Source organism: Manis javanica, chromosome 8 (genome assembly GCF_040802235.1).
Source record: "Manis javanica isolate MJ-LG chromosome 8, MJ_LKY, whole genome shotgun sequence".
NCBI classification, from domain to species: domain Eukaryota; kingdom Metazoa; phylum Chordata; class Mammalia; order Pholidota; family Manidae; genus Manis; species Manis javanica.
Window position 1 is genome coordinate 75,046,418 of NC_133163.1, and position 24,948 is coordinate 75,071,365.

Sequence of the window (24,948 nt, forward strand, 5' to 3'; positions counted from 1 at the left end):
TACTCTTTCATTTTGTTCTCACAGTTATCTACAATCCTCATTAGGTGAGGAAATCGAAGCTCAGATTTGTAACTTGCTTATGATCAGAGTTCATGACACAGCTTGTATAGAACAGATCTGCTGGCTGAAGTTCAGGCATATTTATATATATCATGCTAGCAGTCCTATTTCTGTTTTGGGTGGTATATATATAGGAAACAAACTATGTTGAGGATACTGTTTTAAATTTAGCTGACTGCTGAAGTGATGAGTTGTGTTTGTAGGGGTTCTCCGACTTGGCTGCACATTAGAACCACTTGGGGAACTTAAAAACAGAATTGCGGTGGAAAATCTCTGCGGGTGGCATCTGTACTTTCACAGCTACACAAGTGATTCTGATGTGCAGCCAAATTGGAGAAGCACTGCTCTGGATTCCTGCTACTCAACTGAAGTTCATTGACCAGCAGTATTGACATAACTGAGAAACTTATTTGAAAATCAGGAGACTCTCAAGCCCCACCCCTGGGGCAGAATCTTTTTTTAAGCATGGTTCCCATATAGCTCATGTGCATATTTCAGTTTGAGAAGCACTGATCTCGAACAGTGGTTCTCAAATTTTGGTGTTTCTCACTGGTAACTTGGTAGAAGTTCTACCTGGTAACCAGGTTCTACCAGGTTCTACCTGGTAACTTGGTAGAAAGCTTGGGCTAACACTGAAGTTTGAGAACAGCTCTAGATAAGGAGTCAGCAATGAATTAAGAAAATTCATTAATTTTTCTTGACGGGCATGGCTATATTCCAATAAAACTATAAAAACAGGTTGTTGGCCCATGTTCGGTAGTGGGCCTTACATGTGGGAGCTCAACACAGCGTGTTGTATGAGTACTATGGTATAGAGAAGGAGGAATATCCCAGCATTTCCTGCTGCCTCGAGCTCAACACCTTTATGGGGAGGATTTATTTTTGTTTTCTGTGCTCTTGTGGGGTGGAAGCCATTTGCTACAGCCACTGTACACAATACCATTCTTTGCAGTGGTAGGAAGCCCAGCCCTGAGCACCTCCTGCCCACATGGGCCATGATTTGCCATTCCTAGGGATACTAGTTCATTAACATGATTGAGGAACTTAATTTGCTTTGAAATTTAGATACTATATAGCTTTATGAGGCTTCTGGATTATTTTTAGTCTCATTTGATGAACAGTTATTTTGAATAAGAAAAGCATCTGAACTTTAAGACAAAGGGGTTGAGACCTGGAAATGACAGTAATTTTTTTTATCAAGGAATTTTCAGAGTCTTTAATATTCAGATTTTGTTTGCTCTCAGTGATACTAAGTTCCCATTTACTGAATTAGTTATTGTCTCAGAGGTGATTTATCTAATCCAGTGACCATCAGCAGGAAACATTCATCTTCGGTGTGTCTTTTCACCATTTGCAATAGGGCAACACCTGCAGACTGCTTTTGGAGTTTTGAGTTACATGTAGCTGAAAGCTCATTACAAGTGACTTTGTTTTTAGGCTTCTTTTGATGTGCTCAGTGGTTCCAATTCCTTATACAGAAGAATTAGCTGTAGAACTATTATTCCTTCAAGCTTAAAAACATGCATTACCCTCCACTCTACTCTCACTGAGTTTCTGATTTTTAGGTGTCTTTTTGTTTTTTAAGCTGATGTAGGTAGAGACATGGTAGATGAGAGGCTCTGATTAGATGTCTTTTCCTGTTTCTGGACCTTACTCAATTCCCACTGGCTGTTGATACTCTTTTTCGATGCCTCTTGTTCGGTAGTGGGCCTTACACGTGGGAGCTCAACACAGCGTGTTGTACGAGTACTATGGTATAGAGAAGGAGGAATATCCCAGCATTTCCTGCTGCCTCGAGCTCAACACCTTTACGGGGAGGATTTATTTTTGTTTTCTGTGCTCTTGTGGGGTGGAAGCCATTTGCCACAGCCACTGTACACAATACCATTCTTTGCAGTGGTAGGAAGCCCAGCCCTGAGCACCTCCTGCCCACACATTTCCTGTCCTCTGTCACATGGAAACCATCTCTTGTGTTTTTTTCTCATAGCAGCCTATACCTTTGGCCTCTTTGATCACAGCCTTTCATCTTGGGCTTCAAACACTTTTGTTGTGATGGTTGGAAAATATTTCAGGAGGTTACAGTGCCCTCTGGTTTTAGAGGCTCAGAAAGCTAGCACTGGCCAGTTACCAGAGGCTGGGGAACTTGTGTACAAACTCAGCATGACCCTGCTGTCTTCCTGTCTTGGTGGCTTGCAGCTCTGGATGTCTGAATAAAGTTTGAGTCCCGTATGACTTTCTAAGTACATTTAACTTTAAAAAATTGAACAAATATAAAAAAATGGATTTCTCCTGTGGGTAAAACAACACTTTGCTGAACAAGGATCTTAGATGAGGGGATGAATAAAAAGAAGGAAGCTTGAAAGCTAAATAAAGTATCTTATTTGCTTATATTAAATTAATAATTGGGCCCAAGCTTACTGTAAAACTTCTGTCAATGGGATCAAAAAGAGGTATATTTTCAAGCCATCAGAGAGGCAGCCTGGTGTTGCAGAAAGCACTTTGCTTCATCTGAAGGTGTTCAATCTGCCACTGTTTTGCACCTCTTCTGTTAACCTTTTGTGGACTTCTTGTTTAAAATTTAGCAAACGATTAGGCACCTAGATCATGTACTACACAGTGCATGGGATTATGTAAGGTAAGACAGCCCTTGCTGCAGTGAGTGAGCTAACTCTTCCGTATATCTGGCACGGCATTAAGTGCCTGCTTGTTATGTCATTTCCGTCTAATTCCATCAGGTAGGGAAGTGGTATTATTTTCCAGGTGAGGAAATGGATACTCAGTTTGCAAGTGTCAGGGTTTGAATCCTATTGCTAGGTGATTCCAAAGCATTTGGATTAAGATTTGAATGAGATAAGTAATAAAATAATAAGCTTAGGGATAATAATGAGCACATGTCCCAACAAAATGTGAGTGGATGTGCCTTGTTAATGTGCTTGCTCCACCGTGTATCCTCGCTCTCACAGCAGTCATTAGCGGCAGTGAGAACCATCCCACACCTTGCTTTCACCTGCAATGCAGGTCAGTTTTATTGGCTGTCAGCTAAAGGACTGTGGTGGCTGATGGTAGACGCCTTCCTCTTTCCCCGGAGGGGAGAGAATTACTGTCATTTCCTGGTAGAGTGCTATTCAGGCCTGCTCTGCCTTTGTAAATGGCATGGATGAACAACTTTTTTACCTTTTTGTTATTGAAATTCACACACACACACACACACACACACACACACACACACACACACACACACACACACGGCAAGAGACTAGTAAATTCCCAGATACCCAACACTCAGCTTCAACAATCAACATTTTACCCCATCCTAGTCTCAGCGTATTAATTAAAAGGAAACATTGGTGGGATAGCTCCTTCTTTCTACTGGTCCAGCATTTAGTTGAAATATTTGAGTGTCTACTCTTTGCCAGGTACTAGAGATTCAGAGGTGATCAAAACAGAGAAGATGCCTCCCTTTCTAAGCCTTCAATTCAAGCACAAATGAGAACATAAATAGGTTGAAGGTGGTGTAAGTGGAGTGAAGGGGATAAACAGTATGAGGTGATGTAAACTGGGATGGGGAGGTTGCTGCTTAGGCACAGTGGTCAGGAAAGACCTCTCTGAGCAGGACACATTTAGGTTGAGACCTTGACAGCTGAGTAAGAGTCCGCCATGGGCCCAGCCAACTGGAGTGTGTCTAGATCCCACTTCTATAGTGCTCACTGCCATATAATTAAGTCAGTGGAGCTCACCTGTGTATGCAGTATTGCCTTAGGAGACTACTGCTAATACCATTTAGTGAGGGAGTGCATTCTAAATGGACAGGGTTGTTTTGCCATTCTGATCTTATCCCAGCAGTTGATCAACTAGGTGCAAAGAGAGTCAAGGAAGTGGGAAGGCACATCCAAGCAAAACACAGGACTCTGGTCTTGGAGGGTCCCTGAGACCCCAGTTCTTCCCTGCTCCTTTCTCTGATCAGGCTGTACCTGGAACCACCTGGGACTTGGGGATCCACAGTGCTCAGTGGAAAACCAGGGGATCGCAGTCTAGAGCTAGTCCACTTGTAATAATCTTAAGCAAGGTACTTAACCTGTAAGTTATTTGTGCAAGGGGGAGATAATACTTGGTCTATTCTCAGGTTTACTGCAAAGATGAAAGGAGAAGTTTGCTTTGGTGTTGGAGAGAGGCCGGTTGTTCATAAAGATTCCAGATACAATGTTACCCACCCATGTCCGGTGGTAAATCACTGGAATACCTTGGGTCAACAAGGAGAAGAGAGGACACCCTAGAGATTGCTACAAGTAATGTCTTAAAGTCTCTACCGGAAAGAGTGTTTTTAAGGTTAACCTGGTTTCCTCTCTACAAGTTTGGAAGTTTGAAATGGAGACCATTTGCTCACTACTGTCTAAACCACATTCCTTCATCTACTTAAACTCTCTTAAGTCCTGCCAGCCTTGTTGTATATTTATGTGCTCTTCCCTTAATATTTTCGTTTTTCCCTCCTTGTCTGAATTTTATGTGGGTGGTTCAGGGAAAGGGTAGACAGCCACTCTCCTCTGCTTGGTAGGATTTTTGAAAGGCTTTGAAAATGGGTAGGATCTCTCTCCTGCATCCTATTGCCTCTGAAATGGGAGTATGCCCGTATTTCCAGAGCAAACAGGGACACTGGGCTTCCCTCTTCCCAAAGGCAGTGAACCTCCCTGATCCCTGAACGATTTAGGTGTTCTGGGTGAAGGATGATGGCTGCCCAGAGAAGCTGCCCCAGGGAGGCTGCTGGAGAGGTTGGCTTCATGCTTTAAGACTTGTGTCCTTCAGGGGGTCCACAGGGATCCTTCTGAAGGCAGGGAGGCCCCTGGAGGGTGAAGGGGGGAGATCATAAATGAGAGTATTCAGGGATGATCCTGTGAGAGAGGTCAGGGAGGCTGAGAGGGCTTTGGGGCCAGGAGGGTTGGCTTTTGTCAGAAATAGCCACAGCTTTGCCAGGGCCTCTTGCTTCTGTAATTCCCCCTCTGCCAAGCTCTCCCCAAAGCTGGAAGCCATGGAGGAAGCAATAAAATGCACCTGATGGTGTAACAAGAAGCTCCTGGGGCTACTGTGCACAGAGAAGTGGCCACCCCCTATGGGAACTCGTGACATGCTAGCATGGCCTGGGAGCCCTGAGCACGTCCGGGGCTGGCCTTGTCAGCAGTACCCCACTTAATCTCCGTGATCCAGTGTGACCAGCCACCTGCAGGCAGCATCACAGCTCAGCTGCTCCACGTTCCCTTGTATTTGCGTTTAAGTTTTCTAAGCATTTTCCCACTCATTATCACTCTGGATCCCTCACAACATGGAGAAGTAGGTGGGCTACTTTTTTACCCGTATGATTGGTGAAAAATTGGGATTCATAACTGGTAAAAGTCCTGGGAGAGAAGGTTAATGAGGGTCAGTGAAGCTTGCAGATAGCAATGGGCTCCCCTGCCCCTACCCAAAAAGGACTCATCCTGAGTTCTCATAACAGCAACCTCCGTCATGCGGTTACGTCTCTTTCATGCCCATGCACTCCCTGGACTGCGAGCTCCTTGGGGACAGAAACTGTATTTAATGGGAGCAATACCCTATTGAGATATGATTTACATATCTTAATATGCGCAATTGTGTACTGTCTGATACATTTTGACTGTGTAGACACCTGTGTAACCATCACCCAGACAAGACACAGAACACTTCCCCCACTCAGAAGCTTCCCTCATGCCCCTTGCCAGTCAATCCTTCCACCCCAGAGACACCCACTGTTCCCAGTTCTACCCCTGTAATTAATTAGTTTTGCCTGTTCTTGAACTCCATCTGTGTGGGTCATGCAGTTTGTACAGGGACTTGGTCCCCAGAACCTGGCATGGTGTCTGGCATGTGGCAGATATGCAATGAGAAAGAGCCTTGGTTCTTAATCTACCCTGTGGGAGAGTGTTGGCTTCACTGGGAAACAGGCTGTGAGCCGTTAGTGACCTGTTGGCATAGGCCAGTGACATGCTGGATCCTGGACCCCAGCCCTGGCAATCTGATTCTGAATCCTAAAGCTTTCTCTTGGCCCCCAGTGGGGTCCCTGCAGCCCCTCCCTCTGGGCTCCCATCCTGTGCTCTTTGGGAAGGAGCCTGGTGACCCTGGGCAGGTAGTGCCTCCTGCTGCCACTGGGGTCTAGGGCTCTCCATGGCACGTGGCAGGCCCTGGAGCCCAGTCAGTGACTGGCGAAAGGCAGAGGCTTGGTTTATGGAATAGAAGTCGTTCTGAATTTTAATTTTCCTCTTAAAAGAGGGTTTTTCTAAGTTTGGGGACTTCCCTTTCCCGGAATAAACAGGCTAAGGGAAAGAGGCCTTTTTGGTGGTGCACTGCTGCCCCCAGGTGGTGGCTGCGGCCACTGGTGGGCCCACCAAGCCCAGTGTTTTTCAAGCCTCAGGTTCTGGTCTCAGTTCTGCGCCTCTTGGCTCCCTGGTCCCTTGAATCCTGGTCTTCCGGTCTCTGAGAGGCAGATGTCCATCAGGGCCATCCCTCAGCACTTCTGCCTCGGCCTGGTGTGGGGTGTTCCTAAGAGAACCAGCCCCTGCTATGTGTGTGGGGGGAGATGTGGTCCCTGTGGGGAGGGTTGGCTGGACAGAAGCCTTCATGGCTTGCTCTGTATTTAGCAAATGTTTTAACAGGCACAGCAAGGTTTGACCTTAGGGCTTGTTCAGAGGTGGGGGCAGAGATGGTGGTTGGGTGGGTGGGGGGAGGCTTCTCTGCAACGGGTGTGCAGTGCCTCACAGTCTGCTGCTGGAGGTGGGTGTGCAGGGGCCTTCCTGTCGCACCTGCAGTTGGTGGTGCAGGTGGTGTAACGGCCCAGCTGGCCTCACTCCGGCACGTGGCCTGTGGTGATGTTATCGCTAACTCAGTATTTTTAACTCTTCTTTCCAGAGGATGTGGCTTCTGCGGGAGAGCTTCAAAGGGCGCCCTATTTGCCCCTGTCAGCAAACATGACGTCATGGAAATGGGAGGGGGCGGCCCCAAGCCCCTAGACACCTGGAGGAAGTGGGGACTTTTTCCCTTCCTGTCCTACTTCTGGCTACTGATTCAATGTCTGACTTGTTTATTAATTTCAAAATGTAGCTCTGCAGTGATACTCAGGAAACCTTATGCATGTGTGTCTGAGTGAAACAAGGCCTGAGACTAGGCGCCTTCTGCAGGGCAGGGCACTGGCGGCCCTTGGGGTTCCTCCCCCTTCCCTGTGCTCATTAGCAGAAAGACAGCGCTGAATCTCCAGCTTGCTCCCCCCAGGCCCACTCATCAGTCAGAAGCTCTTCCTCCCACACACAGCTCCAGGCGGTAGACTGGAGAAGGGGTTTTAGGATCACATGTGTGGGAAAAGTGAGGCAGGCCTTAAGGAACGTGACCTTCAGCCCTGGACCTTGGAATGGTCCTGCCGCGCCTGGAGCTCTGGCTCCTTGGGGCCCAGTGTTTTCCCAGAGCAGCCATCCTCACGGTCTGTCGGACAGTTGCCTGACTGGAGGCTGCACTAGCCAAAGGGCCATACTCAGGTTTTACTTTTCCTCACCGTTCTTGATAGGTTAGTCTTAGCAAAACTGTGAAACAGTGGCTCCCCTGGTCACTGTCTCTGTTAATCCCCACTTTCCTTTCTCTCAGGCTCTGCCCAACTGCCACCAACTTGGCTTTCTTCCCAATGCCTAATGGCACTAATGATCTATTTGCTCATTTGCTGGTTAAGTGTATATTAAGCATCCGTTGTGTGCCAGGCACTGTGGTAGATGTTGTAGACATGTGGATGAACTAGATACACTTCCCATCCGCAGGAGCACATTGTTGAGTGGACTTTCTTGCCTGATAACTAAGGTTATCCATGTTAAGGGCTTTATATGTGACCCCAGGAGAGCTGGATTTTATGTCAAGCCAAGATGATAAACAATCCTTGAAGACTCAGATGGCTGCCTCTCCAGTGGTGGATCATGGCAGAGGGGTCCCTCTGTTGGAGCTGGAGACTGCACCTAGGTGTTCCTGAAGTAGATACTTGCTTAGCCTGCCCTTCTTGGCTGGACTGTGACTCCAATTATACTCAGAGGGAAGGTCTCTGCTGAAATGTCAGAGAAACATATAGAATTTTAGGCCTGGGGTAGTGAGATGTCACTTGGTCCATTCTTCTGGGGGCAGTAAGGCATCTGTCCAGACAAATCTGTTCTACAATTGGCCTTGGTGACAAGTTCCCTGCTGGGACTGTGGCCTTCCCTCCTTTAGCCTGGTCCCTGCTCATGGGGCCTGGGGTACTTCAGGACTGCACTTTCTTATGGATTTGGTCACCTTGTCTCTAGGCTTCCTTGGCAGCCTGAACAATGCCTGGCCCCTTACTGCACTGAGGGGCTCTGCTGCATGGCCCTAGTCCTGTGCTGACCCTTCTAGTGGGCATAGGAACCCTTCCCTTGGGCTTCTGCAAAAGGCCACTTGAGTTTCCTGACACTGTAGTAGGGCCTGGGGCCAGATACGAGAACAGAGTGGACAGAGATCAGTGGGGTCTCTGCTCCATCCCCTCAGCACACCCACTTGCTCCTGGTCTGCCCTCTGACTCAGCCCTCGTTGACTTTAGGCTCAACAGCCTCAGACCTGAGGGCAGGTTCTTGCTGGGATTGAAGATCCTGGTTGTAGATGGAAGCTTCTCAGGGGAAGTGCTGACCTAGCTTTCTAGATGGCCTCCTGCCTGCCCGAGACCTTGTCAACCTCAGCCTGGGCTGGGCCTGGAGGGAGGAGGCCTTGCTCCCTCCATGGGTCTAGGTGGATCCCCTGCTGCTGCCACATCATCTCATAGGTTCTTTGGCGGCTTTAGGGGTCCAGTGACTGCAGGGTCCTGGTATCTGAGGGCCCTGGGCTAGCATGACTCCACAGGCTTTGTAGGCCTCCTTCAGTCTGGGCCTCCTCTGAGGTTCTTGGAAGGGTCTGTCCTTGGCCCCTTCACTGTATTCCAGAGTCCCTGCTTCTGTCCCCTTCCCCAAGTCCCATGTCCCCTGCAGTTTCAGTATCTTTGCAGTAAACTCTCAGGAGCAGATCTGCCTCCCTAGCCACCCACACATCCCTTATAGGGATCTTTTGTACACAGACCAAAGTGAATTACTGCTTTAAGGGGAAGAAAATGACAAACTAGTTTGCCCTGTTTTTAATGGTTGATAAAGACTTGCTGTATTAACTCTCCCAGGGGCATTTTCATTTAAGCAGGGAAGAGAATTCTTTAATTAAAAGAAATTCCCAATGGTAGAATCTCTAGCATTGTGCCAGGTTGATGAGGTGGCAGATCCCACCTTTGGGCAGGTGGTGCTGACCCTCCTGTGTGTGGGAGTGCTCTGCTGTGGTGGGATTTCCTTTGAGAACGTTCCCTTTAGCGACCTTTAAAGGGACTTGTATTTAGGCTGCCGATGAGGGGGTTCAGAGAGAACTGGGGGATCTGTAACTGCCCTCTGTAGGGCTGGCCAGGAGGTGGATGGTGGCTCTTTGTTCTACAGAGGCCACAGACGTGTGGATCTGCAGGCAGCCTCCAGGCCTACCTGACATTTTGTAGGTGGTGACTCTGGAGCTGATGGCGGGGAGGGGCCCGTCTAGGTCACCTGTTGTGCTGATAGCTCCCTCCCTGTGAAAGAAGCAGGCCTGAATTACAGCTGTAAGGGTTTGCATGTTTCTGGCTGGTGTGGTCAGAGACACACAGGTGAACCACAGAGATATTTGGGGATAGGGTCCTGTCCCTCCCCTGGGGATTGGTGAGTGCTGGCCTTTGATCTTGACAGTGGTAACTGTGAGGTGGATGGCTGAGTGGTCTCTGAGGGGTGTTCTCCTCAGTGTCCATGATCCCAGGAAATGTACTCAGGCTGCAGGAGGCTCAGGAGAATCCCAGGGGTCCCAGGCAATTCCAGCTCCCGTCCTTGAGGTGAGGGCTTGAGATAGCTACTCTGCTTGGCAGTGGCCCTGGGCTTGAGGGCAGAGAGCTCCTTTCTTCTTTCCTTACTGCCACATTCAGGATGGTGGGAGTGGATAGTCTGGCTAGGGTCATGATCTTCTTCTACCCCTGGCCCCTGCTCACTGGGCACTGGGTTGGGACCCAGGCAGTGGAGTGGTGGGTGGTCCCAGCCATGAATCTGTGGAGCAGTGCACAGTTTCAGTGGGACTCCAGTCTGAAATGAAAGGCAAAGGAAATGTTCCTGGAGGGTGGGAGGCAGTGGGTAGCATTTTGGGGATACTTACTGTGTGGTCCATGTCTGCCAAATTTGAAGAATGGGCCATTACCACCCATGTACATGGGCCTCCAGCTATGAGTGGCCCAGTGGTGTGGCATGAAAACAGAAGATCAAGGACCCTAATTTTTAACTGTGTTTGCCTGGCCCGCAGCACAGCCTTCTAAGTGGAAATTTTAGAAGTTATTCCAGGAGGAGGTTGACTTGTGCAGCTTGTTGAGTCAGGCTCCCTGAATGTCCTCCTGGACAAAGGCCTTGGTTCCTTTCTGCCCAGCTAGTTGAAACTGCACAGCAAGCTGAAACTGACCCCTACCAAATCCATCAAACCAGAACACAGCCTCTTCTCCTCCAAGCTGCTTTTAATGAAGCCATGACAGCAGAATATACAATGGGGCTGAGAGACACAGCATAGCAGGGCCTAGATAATGGGATAATTTCCCCCACATCTTGGGAAAAGAGTGATATGTATTTTTTCATGAACACTATTAAAAAAATATAAACCAGTCACAACATTCTCCAGGAGCTAGGGCCCCAGACACCCCACTGGGGATCCCCCATGCAGTGGAACATCAGAGGCAGTCTCTGGGGGAGGGATAGGGAGTTATGCCACAGCCAGGAGGGGCTTCAGCCCCGGCCTTTTCTGGCAATGTGGGGCTGTGACAAGTAGCAGTGAGGGAACAGAGTGGGTGACAGCAGCATTTGGCAGCTCTTCAGCATCTTGATCACAAATATCTGGTAGGATCCAGTTGGTGGCATTGCCAGTGGGGCCAGAGAGGTTGGAAGGACCTTCCCCTCCAGGGGGGCAGAGAGTGCACCTCTGCTTGAAGAGGCAGGGGTGGGGTGATGAGAGGCAGGGAGCCAGGGAGCGTCTTGCTCTTACATTCTTGGCGACCTGGGATGAGGAAGAACAGAAGTCAGGATACTGGATGCTGAGGAGACCCAGGACAGTTAGGGAAATGAGAGAGTTGCTGTTTGGAGAGTTCTGGCTGTAAATGGACCCTGGAGTTATTTTAGCTGGTGGTAGAATGGGATGCACTTGTCAGAAGGATGACCAGGGACACTGGGGGAGAAGGGCATGGAGGCTCGAGCTGGGCTTAGAGATATAATACCCTTACCATATTGGGGGAGGCCATGAGGACTGGGGGAGCTCTAGGTTCTGCCATGAAAGGGACACAGCAGGAGGCATGAGTGCAGATGAGTCTAGGTCCCAAGTTTCTCTTATTCTCCACTCATTGGTGGGGCCCTGCTACTTGACTGTTTATTCATTTCCAAAATGAGGGTAAGAACAGCTTTTCTCCATACTTCATCAGGGAGACATGGCTTAACTGAGTGTCTCTTGCCACCTCAGGAATATATTTCAGGCCAATATTAACAAGCTCAACTCCTAATAGGAGAAAATGGAAGAGTTTGGTGGGCCCGGACTCAGGACCTACAAGCAAGATTCTGGGGGAGGTTTGCTTTCTCAGCCTGGGGACCCATCCTCAGATACCCCCACCCCACCCTGCTGGCCGAGAGCTCTCTCACCTCAGCTGGACCATAGCCGCAGCGTCATGAGCAGGTTGAACCCGACCACTTTCAGAAGGAGGAGGCGGAACCCAATCACCGACAGGTTTTGGAAGTTTAGGTTCATATCTGCAAAACCAAGAGGCCACAGCGGTGTGGGCATGCACCACGAGGTCTGCAGAGCCCCTGTGACACACTGGCAGCTTTGACCGAAGCAGGGTGGGGCTGGTGGGGGTGAGCTGCAGCTCCTAGCAGGCCTCCCCCTTTGAATGTCTGTGCACTTCCCCTTATAACATAGGTGTACATTCCTCCAGGCCAACAGTACTTCATTTCAAAAGGGAAACCCCACTGCTCTCTGTTCTTATGTTATTTCCGAGTCCCTCAGGAGACGGGGGTGGGGATGGGAATTGGGTGCTCAGAACTTACTGTAATCCCTTGGGTCTGGGCCCCTTAGTGAGAAGCTAGTGTCAGAAGCACAAGAGGAATGACTCAGTAAAAATGCTCAGTGGAAGTGAGTATGGGCTCAGGGTAGGTGGTGAGGAATGGCAGGGACCCTGAGAGATGAGCCCATCACCCACAATACGCTCTGTTGCTTTTCTTGAAAGAAGCTAAAACCCCCTGCTATGGGGGAGCATGTCCTCAGGATGAGCTGGTTAGTCTGGGGCTCTGTATAAGCCAGTCAGAAATGTCACAGCTGGGCCACCCAGGAGCTCTCTTTGGCTGTCCTGATAGTGGAGCAATTGAAAGGACTACAGAGGCCTCGGAGTGAGTCACTGGCATGTAAAACAGACTCATCCTTAAAGTTCTTAGAATGGAAAAGAAAATGAGATACGGTAAGAGGAACTTGGGGATTCAGGATGATCCCAGGCAGCCCTAATGAGGGCTCTGTTTCTATTTCTCATAACTTTATTCCCAGATCCACAAATTCCTCCCTCCTCTCCCATCCAGTCAGGAACTTCTGGTTTCCAGCCTCCCCAAACCTGTGTGAAGCTGGGTTAGGCCCCTCTCTTACCTGTTTCAAAGCTTTGCTCTGCCAACTTGGAATCACAGGGCAATTCTAAAAGGAGAAACAAAAGAATTTTCTTAAGAGTCCATAGTGTGCTGTCTCTCCCACCCCAGACCTCCTACGAGTTGGGCAGGTGAATGTCTACAGCCTTTCTGCTTCCTTGTGGGGTGATCTAGAGGGTTTGTGCCACTGTGGGACCAACCCCCTGGCTTCTGGGCACCGTGTCATTCACTTACAAGCAATGGTTGTGCAAAGTCCCTGTTATAGGATGCAAGGCCACAGAACCTGCCATAGGGAGGCTCTAGTCTAGAGTCTGATAGAGGCAGTAAGACACACATAGTGTGCAGTGCTGTAAGGGTATAGATGCTTTCATGTGTTCCACAAAGTTTGGATCCTTGCACCCTCAATTTGTTCCTCTGTTTTCTCCATCTCAGCAAATGGCATGATCATTGATTCAGCTGCTTGGGTATAAAATCTAGCCACCTTCCTTGATCCCCTCTTTTCCTGCTCATCTCTGCATGGTTCTATCTTTAGATCCCAAAGAGCAGCAGCCACTTAGCTCCCCTGCCACCACCCTGCCCAGGCATCCGTCATCTCTCAGCTGCCGTAGCTTCCTTTCTGCTTCTGTTCTTGGCTCCTACAATCCCTTTTCCATTCAGTAGTCAGAGTGCTCCTTTGAAAGAGCAAATCAGAGGTCATTCCCTTGCTTACCGCCAATCTACAGCTTCTCACTGTGTTCAGAAGAGTATCTGCCCTCTCAGGACCCAGGAGTCCCTATGATCTGCCCTTGCCTACTTCTTCCTTCTTATTTCCTACTGTGCTTCCTCTTTCTCACTGTGCTCCTGCCTCAGGCCTCTATGGAGTCTGCTGTGCCCTTGGCCAGGCTTCTTATCCTTTAAATCTCAGCTCAAACAGCATTTCCCCAGATGGCCCTTCCCTAAGGTGGCTTTTTCCTCAACTCCAAGTGAAAGCACACATTCAGTCTGAAGTTATTTAGATTCTGCTTGCTGATGGATGGTCTCCTCCAGCTAGAATGGAACTTCCTCAGGGCAGACTCCTCATCTGACTTATTTATTCCTCCACTCCAGCACCTGGCATGTATACATGCACAACCAGTGGTTGTCGAATGAATGAACGAGTGAGTTTAGTAGCTGGGAAAGCTCTTTGGCAGAGAGAAAGAAATAGGGGGAGATACATTGTCTCAAAGGGCATTAGAACAGGGCCTGGAAGAGAAGTAAGGGGCAAAGAGCCTGAGCAGGCAGGAAGGTGGGAACCCAGAGCAGGTGAGAGGCCAGTGCCCTCTTCCACCACTTCTTCCCATTGGCTTTCTGCCCAGGACATTCTGTGGCCTGCCAGGATGGGGCTCACTGAGGCTCAGGAACAAGAGGGTAGGAGCTCTGCTGAAAATTGAAGCTGAGACCACCAATTCGAGCAGCTTTTCGGTATCATTAACCTGAGTGTGGGCACAGCCAGGCTTCTCCAAGGGAGGAGACTTAGCTTGCCCAGATACCAGGGCTGCACTCACCTGAGTTAGGGTGGAAGATCTGGTTGAAGGCGTCTTCGCATTTAAAATCGATGCGGCTGCTCCAGGCCAGCATCCCGTTGCTCTTGGAGTCCATGGCCTTCATGTCCAGCACGGTGCTGTTGGAGCTGTATGCTAAGGAATCTGTGACTTCTGGCACATTGTTTTGAGAATCAAAATCAGTGGCTAGACAGACGGAAGTGTTGCTGGATTTAGGGCTTTTCAGCTGGTACACTGCGGGGTTGGGGTTCTTGATATCTGTGGGCCAAGAGGACTCAGGTTAGGAGATGCTTGTTTCTCTCCTTGTCCCAATCCAGACCTGAGGTCAGATGCCAGTGATGGGCAAGAGCAGGGCTCTGCGGGTCTGGCAAGTCACATTCTCATGCTTTAGGTGGGAAAGAATATTCTAGAAACCAGTTGCTTATAATGGACTGGACTCAGGGACAGGCACAAGCCATCAGTCCTGGCCTAGAGGTTCTCAGTGGATGCACTGTGCGAGGCCCTGCCTGCCATTCCAGGCACCAGAGAAGCTGGGCTACTTAATAATGCTGCTCATTCTTCTACTTAATAGGAACTGCTCAGCAGCCCTGGTGAGCAGCAACATGGCCCTGGTAGGACAAAGCGAGCACAGAAGGAAGGCCCAGAAAGTGAAGTGTGTGTTGGGCATCTGGGGTGGTGTCCTCACTTAGGGTGGGCATTGTAGGCTGCAAGTAAGTCAGATTGGTCACATCACCAAATTTTCTCACTCATAAAAGTTTTAGATTATAAATCAGAACACCTGTGTCCCAGCCTTGGCTCTGCCATTTACTAGAGCCATTATGCCAACCCCTTAAATCTCAGGAATTCACGTGTAAAATGAAGATGTTGCACGGCCCGCCTTCCAGAACCAGGCTGTTCTGAGAAACAGATGAGAGTTTCTCCATTTAAATGATGTTTAATGAACTGTGAGGCCCTGACTGCAGTTATTGCTACGACCAGGCTACTGCCGTGACAATGTGCTACCCAGTCCTACGTGGTCCACAGTAAACAGCGTCTGCCCCTCACCCCCAGGACACAGCCATCGCTGGAGGCTTTTCCTTGAGAAAAGTGCTTGTAATCATTCTTCAGTATTTCTGTAGGATTTTGTGTTTTTAATTCGACTGTCAGTATTTGTTCTTTCAGACCTCCTGCCTTTAGAGGAGGAAGCAGAGGTTTGCCATGAGTGTTAACACATTGAGGCCACCCAGGGAGTCGACAGCAGGCTTGGGGCAGGAGCTTCCTGCCCCTGTGGCTCTCAGCTCCCACGGCTCCTCACCCTGCACATGAAGGTTCTCAGACCAGCCACGCACCCAACTTGCTGAGCCAGGGTGGCCTTGGCAATGCAGACACCCAGCTGGATCCGAAACCAGGGAAACCAGCCCTTGGCATGGCTTTGGGGCAGGTCAAGGGAGAGCCGCCTGTGGTGTGAGGCTGTCCCTGGAGCAGCAGGGCAGGGGTGGGCTGGTGGTCACATGTGGGAGACATCCAGAGCTCTGGTGCTGAAGGAGTCTGCCTCTCCCCACAATCTCCACATACCTGGGGGGCCCTGACATCGCTGTGGGTTACGGCCTTCAGGCATGGATCTTTCACAGGGAGGGAGGAGTGGGGAAGCCATGAGCAACACCAACATACTCCAGTGATTTGTTAGTCATCAGTAGGAGTCAAGGGCAGGACTAGGCAGGGGTGGTGCTGAGAGAATGTGGCCTTGAGGAAAAGGCAGAGGATAAGGTGCCACCAGACACACTTTGGCCTTAAGAGGGGGAGGGAGGTGCTGTGGGGCAGATGCCCGACTTTGAGTCCTGGTTAAATACTCTCTCAAGTCCGACAGCCAGTGGGAGTCAGGTTGGAGAAGGTCTAGGCCATACTGTCCAATAGGATAGTCTGTGACTATTTAAATTAAAACAAACTAAAATTAAATAAAATTAAAAATTCAGTTAAAAACCAAAACTTCATTTTAAGAGCTCAACAGCCACACACGGCTGGTGGTGACTCTATTGGACAGTGGTGCAGGTCCATAGGGCATTTGGCTGTCCCAGAACATTCTGCTGGACAGCATTAGTCCAGAGAGAGCAGGGTCACAGAACATGAGATGTTGCAGAAAGGCAACAGGGGCAGGGTGAGAGCCTTAAAAGTCATCTTTATGTGTGTGAGGTGACTCTACCAGGGGCAGGCCAAGTAATGCTCAACTTTGCTAGTGAGAGATCAAAATGAAAGAGCAATAAATGAAGTCAGAAGAATTGAGGTGATTTTTAGCCTCTTTCAAATCTTGGTTTACTAGTTGATAGAATTGAGTCACTTTTTCTTCAGATTAATTCTAGGACTAGTGCCTATAGTATAGTGTCCAAACTTCCCGGCATGACATTTAGGGGCTGTAATGTTCTCAAGTCCTTTATTTGGCCCATTTAAGTACAGCTGCACCAAACTTCATACTGGCTCCTTGGAATGTAAGCTCTGTGACAGCAAAGGCCTATCTTCTGTTAACTGTTGTATCCCTAGTATTGCCACATAGTAGGTACTCAAGAAATGATTGTTGGATAAATAAATGGCCTAGTGCCCATCATATTTGCAAAATTTCTGCTTACTAGACTTTTTGGTCAAAAAAACTGGGTGCTGATCCTAAAGTTGATTTTTTAAGCCCCTTTTTACTTTCATCCTCATGTACCTCTAGTGCAACCTTTTCTTCTTGTTTGGGAACAAAAAATGAGTCACTTATAATTTGGAGGACTTCTGGAGCCCATCTACCAGAGCCCTGGGAGGAGAGACTTCCTGTTTCACCTTTGCAAGATAAACACATCCTACCACTGACAGTATCTCAGAAGGTAGCCTTAGCAAGACTAGATGAGGTTTTCAGTGTGGAAGTTCAGCTATTCTAGATCCTCACGGTTCATTTTAATTCAAAACTAACCACAGAAGCGCATGCCCAAATGCCCTAGTGCTTTAGATCCCAGGGCCACAGTGAGGATTGAAAGCTCCCTTACTGCTAAATCTGTGCTTTGTAGTTAGGTACTAGGAACCCAGAAATGTGAGTTAATAACACTAATTCGGGGTCCCACTGAGGGTCTGGTGAGTGTCAGGAAGCAGTGAGCCTTGGAGGACTTATAGGGAGTAATGGAAACTCTGGTTCCTTTGCCAAATTGCAACTGGGAGGCAGTACCTTCATACCACACCTAAGGTTCTCATTATGGAAACCCTTAGGTTTCCCCTCCTCTGAAGGATGGGGTAACCCCTCGAAGAGCCTGCTGAGGAAGGCAAGGTCAGGTCCCTAGGCCATGAGCCCTCCACAGGAAGAGCTGACCCCTCACCTTCATGCCCAGTGTGCATTTATAGCTTGGATTCCTGGCCTCCCAGTGGCTCGATCTGATCCTAATTGTCTGTATTGTCTTGAAGGCTTTCATTATTCCTTTTCTCTGTTGTCTATGAAGATATCTTCTTTGCCCTTCTCTCTATCCAATTTTATTGCCAGATGTAATTACTTAGACCAAAATGCATGTGCCTTGTTCACTCCCAAGATCATGCCTTCTTTCTTGTCATTCCTTATGCCTGGAGGTCCCCTTCTTTCCTTTCTTTGCCTGCACAGATCTTACCTATCCTTCAGGCTCAATGAATCCTTTCTACTGCATAAAACCTTCTCCTTCTAGGCCAACTTTCCAGCCAGGATCCTATTCTTCTGAATTTCTATTGTGCCTAAAGACATTATCAAATAATTTTCAGGTTGCTAAATTTACAACAGTTCTGTCCCTTTGGCTAGTTTTTTACACTATGTGGGGACAAGTCAGACATCTATCTTAGACTTCCTACGCAGCCTAACATTTTATAAGAGTGATGGCCACATAGAGGGCATTAAAAAATATCTATTGAATGATTAAAGTCAAATTTTAATGTGTTTGACCTAGAGAAACACAGATTTTCAAGATTGATAGTGATGCTTTTTCCCTGCACAGAAGCCTCTTACAACAATTAGTTCTATAGGAACACGGATATCCCCAGGAAGGGACTGGTGACACTGGCCCATGGGGTTGCCGCTGGGATGACTCACCAGACATTACGGACAGTTTGGTTCCTTTTCCAAATGTGAGTTTACCAGTCATTCCTCTGGTATTCACACTGTAGGTGACACCATTACAGAAACTCACTGGACCCACCTCGTACTTCAGAAGGAGAAGCACTGATCTCCCACAGGGGACGGAAGAATCGTACTTTTTGAGTAAGACCCTCTGCTCTTTTGTTTTGAGACTTGGTCTCTGACATGCTCAGTCCTTTTCCTTCTGTTCCATCCTGTTGAAGTGCCTGGTTGGAGGTTGTGATTTCAATAAGCCAAGAATTCAGTAGAGCCAAAACCCTTGTTCAGGGAGGCAGTGTCTTAGATCCTCTAGTGGGGGGTCCAGGACTACTTGCTCATCATCTGCCTCAGGATTCCTAAGGTCTCAGCCTAAGAATGTTTCCTGAGCAATGAATGCTGGATGGGAGGATGTTTTTGGGGACAGGTGGAAAAAACCATTTGGGGTCCTACAGAAGAAAATACCTGGGCTTAACTCGGCATCTTGGACAAAGAAAATTAGTTGTCCATGTCTACACTTGCCCCACTCTGCTTACTTGGCTGGACACTCACTCTGGTCCATGCTCCAAAGACTGGCATGGTCCTACTGCTGTATCCCCACTGCAGGTAAGGTCTTTGTAATAACCTTCCTGATGTTAATAATCTGCTAGAACCCCCTAGGCTCTGAGAGCAGCATCCGAAAAGGCTCCCTGGGTCTTTGTTTTTTAGGTATCCTATTTTCCAGGGAAGCTGTTCCCTTTCCCTTTATAATAATGTAAGGTTTTTATAACAAAGTCTTGATAGTAATAATAATAATTTAGAAAAGCTATAATTTATTGATTATGTGCAATATGTCGGGCATTATCTAGTATTATTATGATGTGGTTATTGTCATTTTGCTGTTGAGAAAGTGGAGCCTTTATTAGCTGGTGAGGGTAGAGCCAGAATTTCAGATCTGCCAGCCTGCCAAGCTGTGCTGTGAACCCTGTAGCATCTTGCCTCCATGCCTTGGTATTTCACATGGTGTAACTGACATTCAGATAGGGGTCAGGGTCACTTTTCCCTGGGAGAGGTTCAAAACTCTGCTAAACTCCAGAGGGGAAGAATCTGTGAGCATATCCCTATGCCATGCTCATAAGCCACACCAAGGAATTTAGCTACCTGCTGCAGTAAAAGAGAATTTGTGTTTGCTATTAACTCATCTTTTTCCCCTAGGGGCACTTATCTAATTTCCTGAATATTCAGATTATCTGGTGCTGATATTATCATCTTTGCTTGAAAGCACTGAATATCTGAAACTCTTTTTATGTTTCTGTAAATTATTCTGCTCAGAATTTCATTTACTCAATTGGGTCTTGGCATTTCTGTCTTTAATGTGAGAAATGGGAACATTTTAAGTCATCAAGAGAGCTTGTAGAAGTGGAAAACAAGTGTTTCATATATCCTCCAGTGAGTCTGTTTTCTCATAGACAAGTTGCCAGTTCCTTTTGCCCTGGTGGTTTGTACGGTCATCCTCACATGGGTAGTCAGCCAGTCAGGTTCCTGCTCCAAAGATCAGCTTATTATAACTACCAGACACATGATAGCAGGACACTTACAAGAACTCGAACCTGGCAGGGTCATCCTCACTGGGGTGGCAACATATCCTGTCCCTGTTTTATAGACTCCTCCAAATGCCCTTTCTGTGACTCGAGTGAAAAGTCAGGCCCACTGAGTCCTAATTCCTCAGTTCTCTGTAATAACCCCACAGACCTTTTCCTCATAGCCAACCTGAAGCTGGTCCAGCCTTCTGGTAGGGTAAATGCCCATTCTGGGTTTCACACCAAAAGTGAAGGAGGAAAATTGGAAGAGTCTGGAGAAGAGCCAGGGATTAACTGGGAAGTGAATTTTAGGGGCAAATTCATAGTCCTGGCAGGTAATGGAAAATCTAGGGTAGGGCTTAATCATGGAGTGGAGCCTAATGAAGGGCTTTCCTTTTAAAAAGCGGTTCTTTTCTTTTCGCTGAGGGCAGAGAAAGAGAGACTAAAATTGCCACAGGATAGTCATATAAAATGCACAAGGAGGACTGCTTAACTGTGAAGCTCATGAGAATCAGGAGTGAGATATATATGGGGCTAGAGAATCTCTTTCTCTGGAGGTTTCCCAGATTAGGGTTGACATTTGTAGCAGGGGGAAAATCTCCCAAGTTTGAGAGGGGTTTAGACAAATACTTTTTGGTAGGAATTTCACAGAAACTCTAGTCCTTGTAAATTTCTCTGCAAAAAAAGTTTCTAAGCTCAAGTAAGTTTGGAAAATGCTGTATGTTATATTTCAGTCTTGAAGACTGACATGCATATTAGCATTTTAAAGTCTCTGAGAAGTCCTGCAGTAAAGAAATCCAGAGCTTCTCACCCTTATGTGATCCAATAGTCTTTTTTTTCTTAAAACATCCATTAACATTTGTGGAACATACGCAGGTTTAGATAAATATTTCTTGAAGTTCCTTTTAGTTCCAAGAATTTAAAATTCCATCCAAAATTTTAGCTTTAAGTTTCTTGTGTTCTGAATCTGTTTGTTCTCCTGTCTACTCCTGCAGGCACAATTAGGGGTCCTGATTATTTCTTTCTAATCATCATGAAAGAGCTTCATTCTATTTGGGTAATTGCTGAACATGTAGTCAGCTGTATAGAAAATTCTCCTGCTGTCATCAGCAAGAGCTCCAGGGCAGATATGGATGCAGTCAACATGCAGGAACTACATTGTTCCAACCCTTTGCAGGGTTCACCTTTTAGAAACATTCACAATTTTAAAGCCTTTCCCAAATGTAAATGTATTGGTCTTTCTTCCACACACCTTCCTACATGCCTTGGAGTTGTGCACCTCAAAGAAGATTCTGGTCCTAATGGAGAAAAGCTTCCTTAGAACAGAGAAGAGTTTCCTGGGTGGTGTCTCAAATGGAGACATAAATCTCATCTCGTGTATTTATCATCAGACTGCTTTCCTTTTTGCTGCCAAAACCCATTTGTGCTGCTTCCCAATCACAGATATTGTGGTACTTCTGCCTCTGAACTCTGATTCTTGAGAAAAATGATGGGCCTCAGGGTTTCTAAATGCAGCCTGAACTGACCCATGGCAGGGAGCTCTGGTGAAGTGCACTCATGAACAGATAAATGCAGAAGGTGTTTCCCTGGATAGATGGGCTTTCTCCCACCCACGTGCATTTGGAGGGACTCTGTAATCTCCCTGTTTTGAAGCCTAGCAACTCTCTCTTTTGGAAAATACTTGCTGCTGTCTAAACCAATATGTTCTAAACCATTACCACCCCTCCTTTCAAGCCTTCCCTGACTCTTAGCTAGAAGGCATTTTTTCAGTGTTCATTTATTTGGTGACACCTATGTGCCAGGCACTGTGCTGGGCTACAAAGGGGTAAGGATGAAGCAGAGAGGGTCCTGGCCTCACAGAGCTTATGGTGCAGTGCAGGATGCATGTAAACATTAGGCAACTAAGATAGGAAGCCAGCTACATCTTCCTTTCTGCTCCCATTGCAACTTGTATGTATCTCTACTATAACATGGTGGCCCTGGCATCATTGTCTGTTTATACTGATGTTTACCCTCTGTGAGGTCCCGGATGGCAAACGCTGATTTTCCTTCCTCCCTTCCCACATCTAGCATGGTGCTAAGAATATAATAATTGCTTAGTATATATTTGCTGAATAAAAAGCCCTCTAGATATTTTAATTCATTTTTAAGGCAGTCCTGCTTTCTATCTGCTTTTATTAGGATTATTTCATTTCTCTTTGAGTTCTGTATGGCTCCATTTTCTAAAATTCTTAATGTTTTTGCTGCATTAAATAATATTTAGGCTTTAAGTTTCATATCTCCCTATTAGACAAGGGGTTTTGTAGGAGTGCATCCAATTCCTAGGGTCTTTGGGAAGTTTAATTTACCACCTTTCATGAAAATTAGATGGTAACAAAAATAATTTTTTTGCAAAATCAGTCATGATTTCTCTTCTGATAAAGATCTTTTGTCATAAAGGAATCTAGAAACAGCAAAAGGGTCTTTCTTTGTAATAATGACAGGACAATCTGCACTGGCCATTTCTACCATTAGCAAGTAAACTACTATTGAGCCAGTGGCTGGGAATTCAAATTTCAAAACATGAAGAAACATGAGAAATTAGCTCAGGAAGGGCAGATTCATCATCTAAGAAGGCAAAGGAGGGATTTGCTGTGTCTTTGGCTAGAGTCCAAGGTTGGGCACTTACTTGGATGCACATGGAGTCTTGTTCTACTCCCCAAAATGAGTGTGCGGCTGCTGGTGTCTACACCCTGGTATCGGGCAGTGCAAATACCTGCCCTGTGTCACGTGGGTGGCTGCCCAGCTCCCTGGCATGTTTACGACCTTCACTCCTGGGAACAGGGCTTTAAAACAGCCTGTTCCATGCTTTTGATCATAGATTTCTCTCTGCATGTCACTTCATGCCCAATAAACAGTCGCCCTAGGCTTCTACCTTCCTCCTGCCATACCTGCATCCTGCCAACCCAATTTAACAATTTTCCTGATCTCTTCAGAAATGCCTAGTCCTGTACCAAGGTCACCATGGCAAGAAGGCTCAGGATGGGCAAACCAAGGACCAGACAGGGGGCTGCAGGGCCTGGTGTGTTCCCTCAAGGAGTGCAGGACAGGTGGTGGCAATGTGTAGGGTATGGTTAACAATAAGGCCCTAGAGTCAAAAAGATTAGATTTACTAGCTCTGTCATTCCCACCTGTGTGATCTTGGGTAAGTTGCTTATCCAAAGCCTCCATTTCGTCATCTGTAAAATGGGTGTAATACCAGCTACCTAACATTAGGATGGGATGTGAGCACTGAATGAGAACTTACATTGAGGACAGGGTGTGGTCCTGGCACATGTCAGGCATTCAGCAAATAGTAGCTAAATATGATATGATGGGGTCACGGGGAAGACAGTGTAGCACAGAGAAGAAAAAAAATGATATGATGATTCCCAGCAATATTTTGCACTAGGGAAGGGATGGGAGTTCTTGCAGCTAGAGGAGACCCATTCCTTCCATACAATCTCCCCTGGCACCCCAGATGCCTCAGTATCCTGGCTGAGATGCTTTCATGTAGGACAGATATCTCATGGATCCAACGGGAGGTGTGAGAGAGAGTCTCAGTCATAGGGTTGGGGGTCAGGTAGACTCCTTGGCTACCAAGAAGAAAGTTCTACTTCAGAACCTAAGAGCAAAGTCTCTTACCTCAAAACTTGGGGATTTTCCTCTGAAAGCATAGTGCAAAAACCTTGTCCAGCACAGCCACACACATTAGACCTGACACATTGATAAGTTACTCCCAGAGTACACAGACCTCTAACGATAGAGCTGACCACATCACAGACTCTCATTATTACAATATTCTTCCATAACGGTTCCTGTCTACAAGATTTCCTTGGTAGAAATGACCATTTCTACAACACTCACGTGGATGAACAATAAGGCTGGTCTCTCTTCCAAATGTAAGCTTGTAGTTTCCTCCTGATACACACAGCAAGGAAAGCCTTTGATAAAACCTGTCTTGTGTGACCTCCTTCTACCAGCCACCCCAGTGGTGGTGGGCAACAATCCAGGGACCCACTGACCAGCGCTTAGAGGGTGGCAGGAACCTCCCACACCTGTCCTCGTGCCTCCGAGCCTGCTGTTGAGGGTGGTGATGGGAGCAAGTGCCTGGTGACTGGAGAGCTCCTCAGCCCTTTGCCCAGGAGAAAACCCACACCCAGGAGAAGCTGGGCGGTGAGTTCTCAGGACCACCACCAACCTGGCTGCTTTGGGCAACACTAAGGGTCTGATCCCTCTTGAAGCCACAAGGGCTTCTGAAAGGCTCTGAGGAGGGGGTACAGGAGATTTCTACTGTGTTGTGTGAAGCCATTATGACCTGCTTTCCTTCAGGCTCTGCTGTTCTGTCTTTGCCTTTCCTGAAGTCTTTGAAGCTCCCCATTCCCAGCTTTCTATCTGCATGAGCCCAGGGTTTGGTCCCTGCTCATTTCTGCCTGAGGCCTGACTCCAAACAGGCTTCAGGCACTTCCTGTGTTAGGTGGTTTTTTTCCTTCCCTCTTTACCCTCTGGAAATAGGCCAAGTCCCCAAAGCTCTTTGATTCCTTTACTTCTAATGACCTTTATTCATACAGGGCCCTGCTTTTATGAAACCCTAAGAAAGAGAAAAAAGTCACAGAATTTCCATGAACGTTTTGAAAGATGGGAGAAACAGAGATCATGCTCCCCATTTCAGAGATGCGAAAGCTAAGCTCTCAAGAGTCACGTTCTGGGCACAGTCCTGCGCTGACATGGGAACTCAGCACTCAGTTCCCTGGCAGGTGTGTGCTGCCAGCCTCAGCTTACCTCACGCTGGGCTTGAGGGCCACGTTAGCAAAGAAGCAAAGAGCTGGGCAGCTTGGCCAAGCTCAGTGGTGGGAATGTGAGGCTGTGGCCCCAGTCCTGAGCTGCACTGCCTGCTCAACATGGCTTCGCAAAGATGTTAAGACCCTGGGCCTCTGGCTCCCCCTGCAATGTGAGCAAGTTGTCCCCTTCCAACCCTCATTTTT

General features: G+C 47.5%; 1 gene segment (V, D, J or C); it reads right to left on the reverse strand.

Moving 5' to 3' along the window:
* Positions 1-10,621: 10,621 nt before the first annotated feature.
* LOC108407831 (T-cell receptor alpha chain constant-like) overlaps positions 10,622-24,948 on the reverse strand; it is a 660,854-nt gene continuing 646,527 nt past the window's right edge. Inside the window, 5 exon segments of the C gene segment in view lie at positions 10,622-11,172; positions 11,805-11,912; positions 12,796-12,840; positions 14,315-14,569; positions 18,366-18,421. Of these exon segments, the coding sequence occupies positions 11,806-11,912; positions 12,796-12,840; positions 14,315-14,569; positions 18,366-18,421 (463 nt within the window).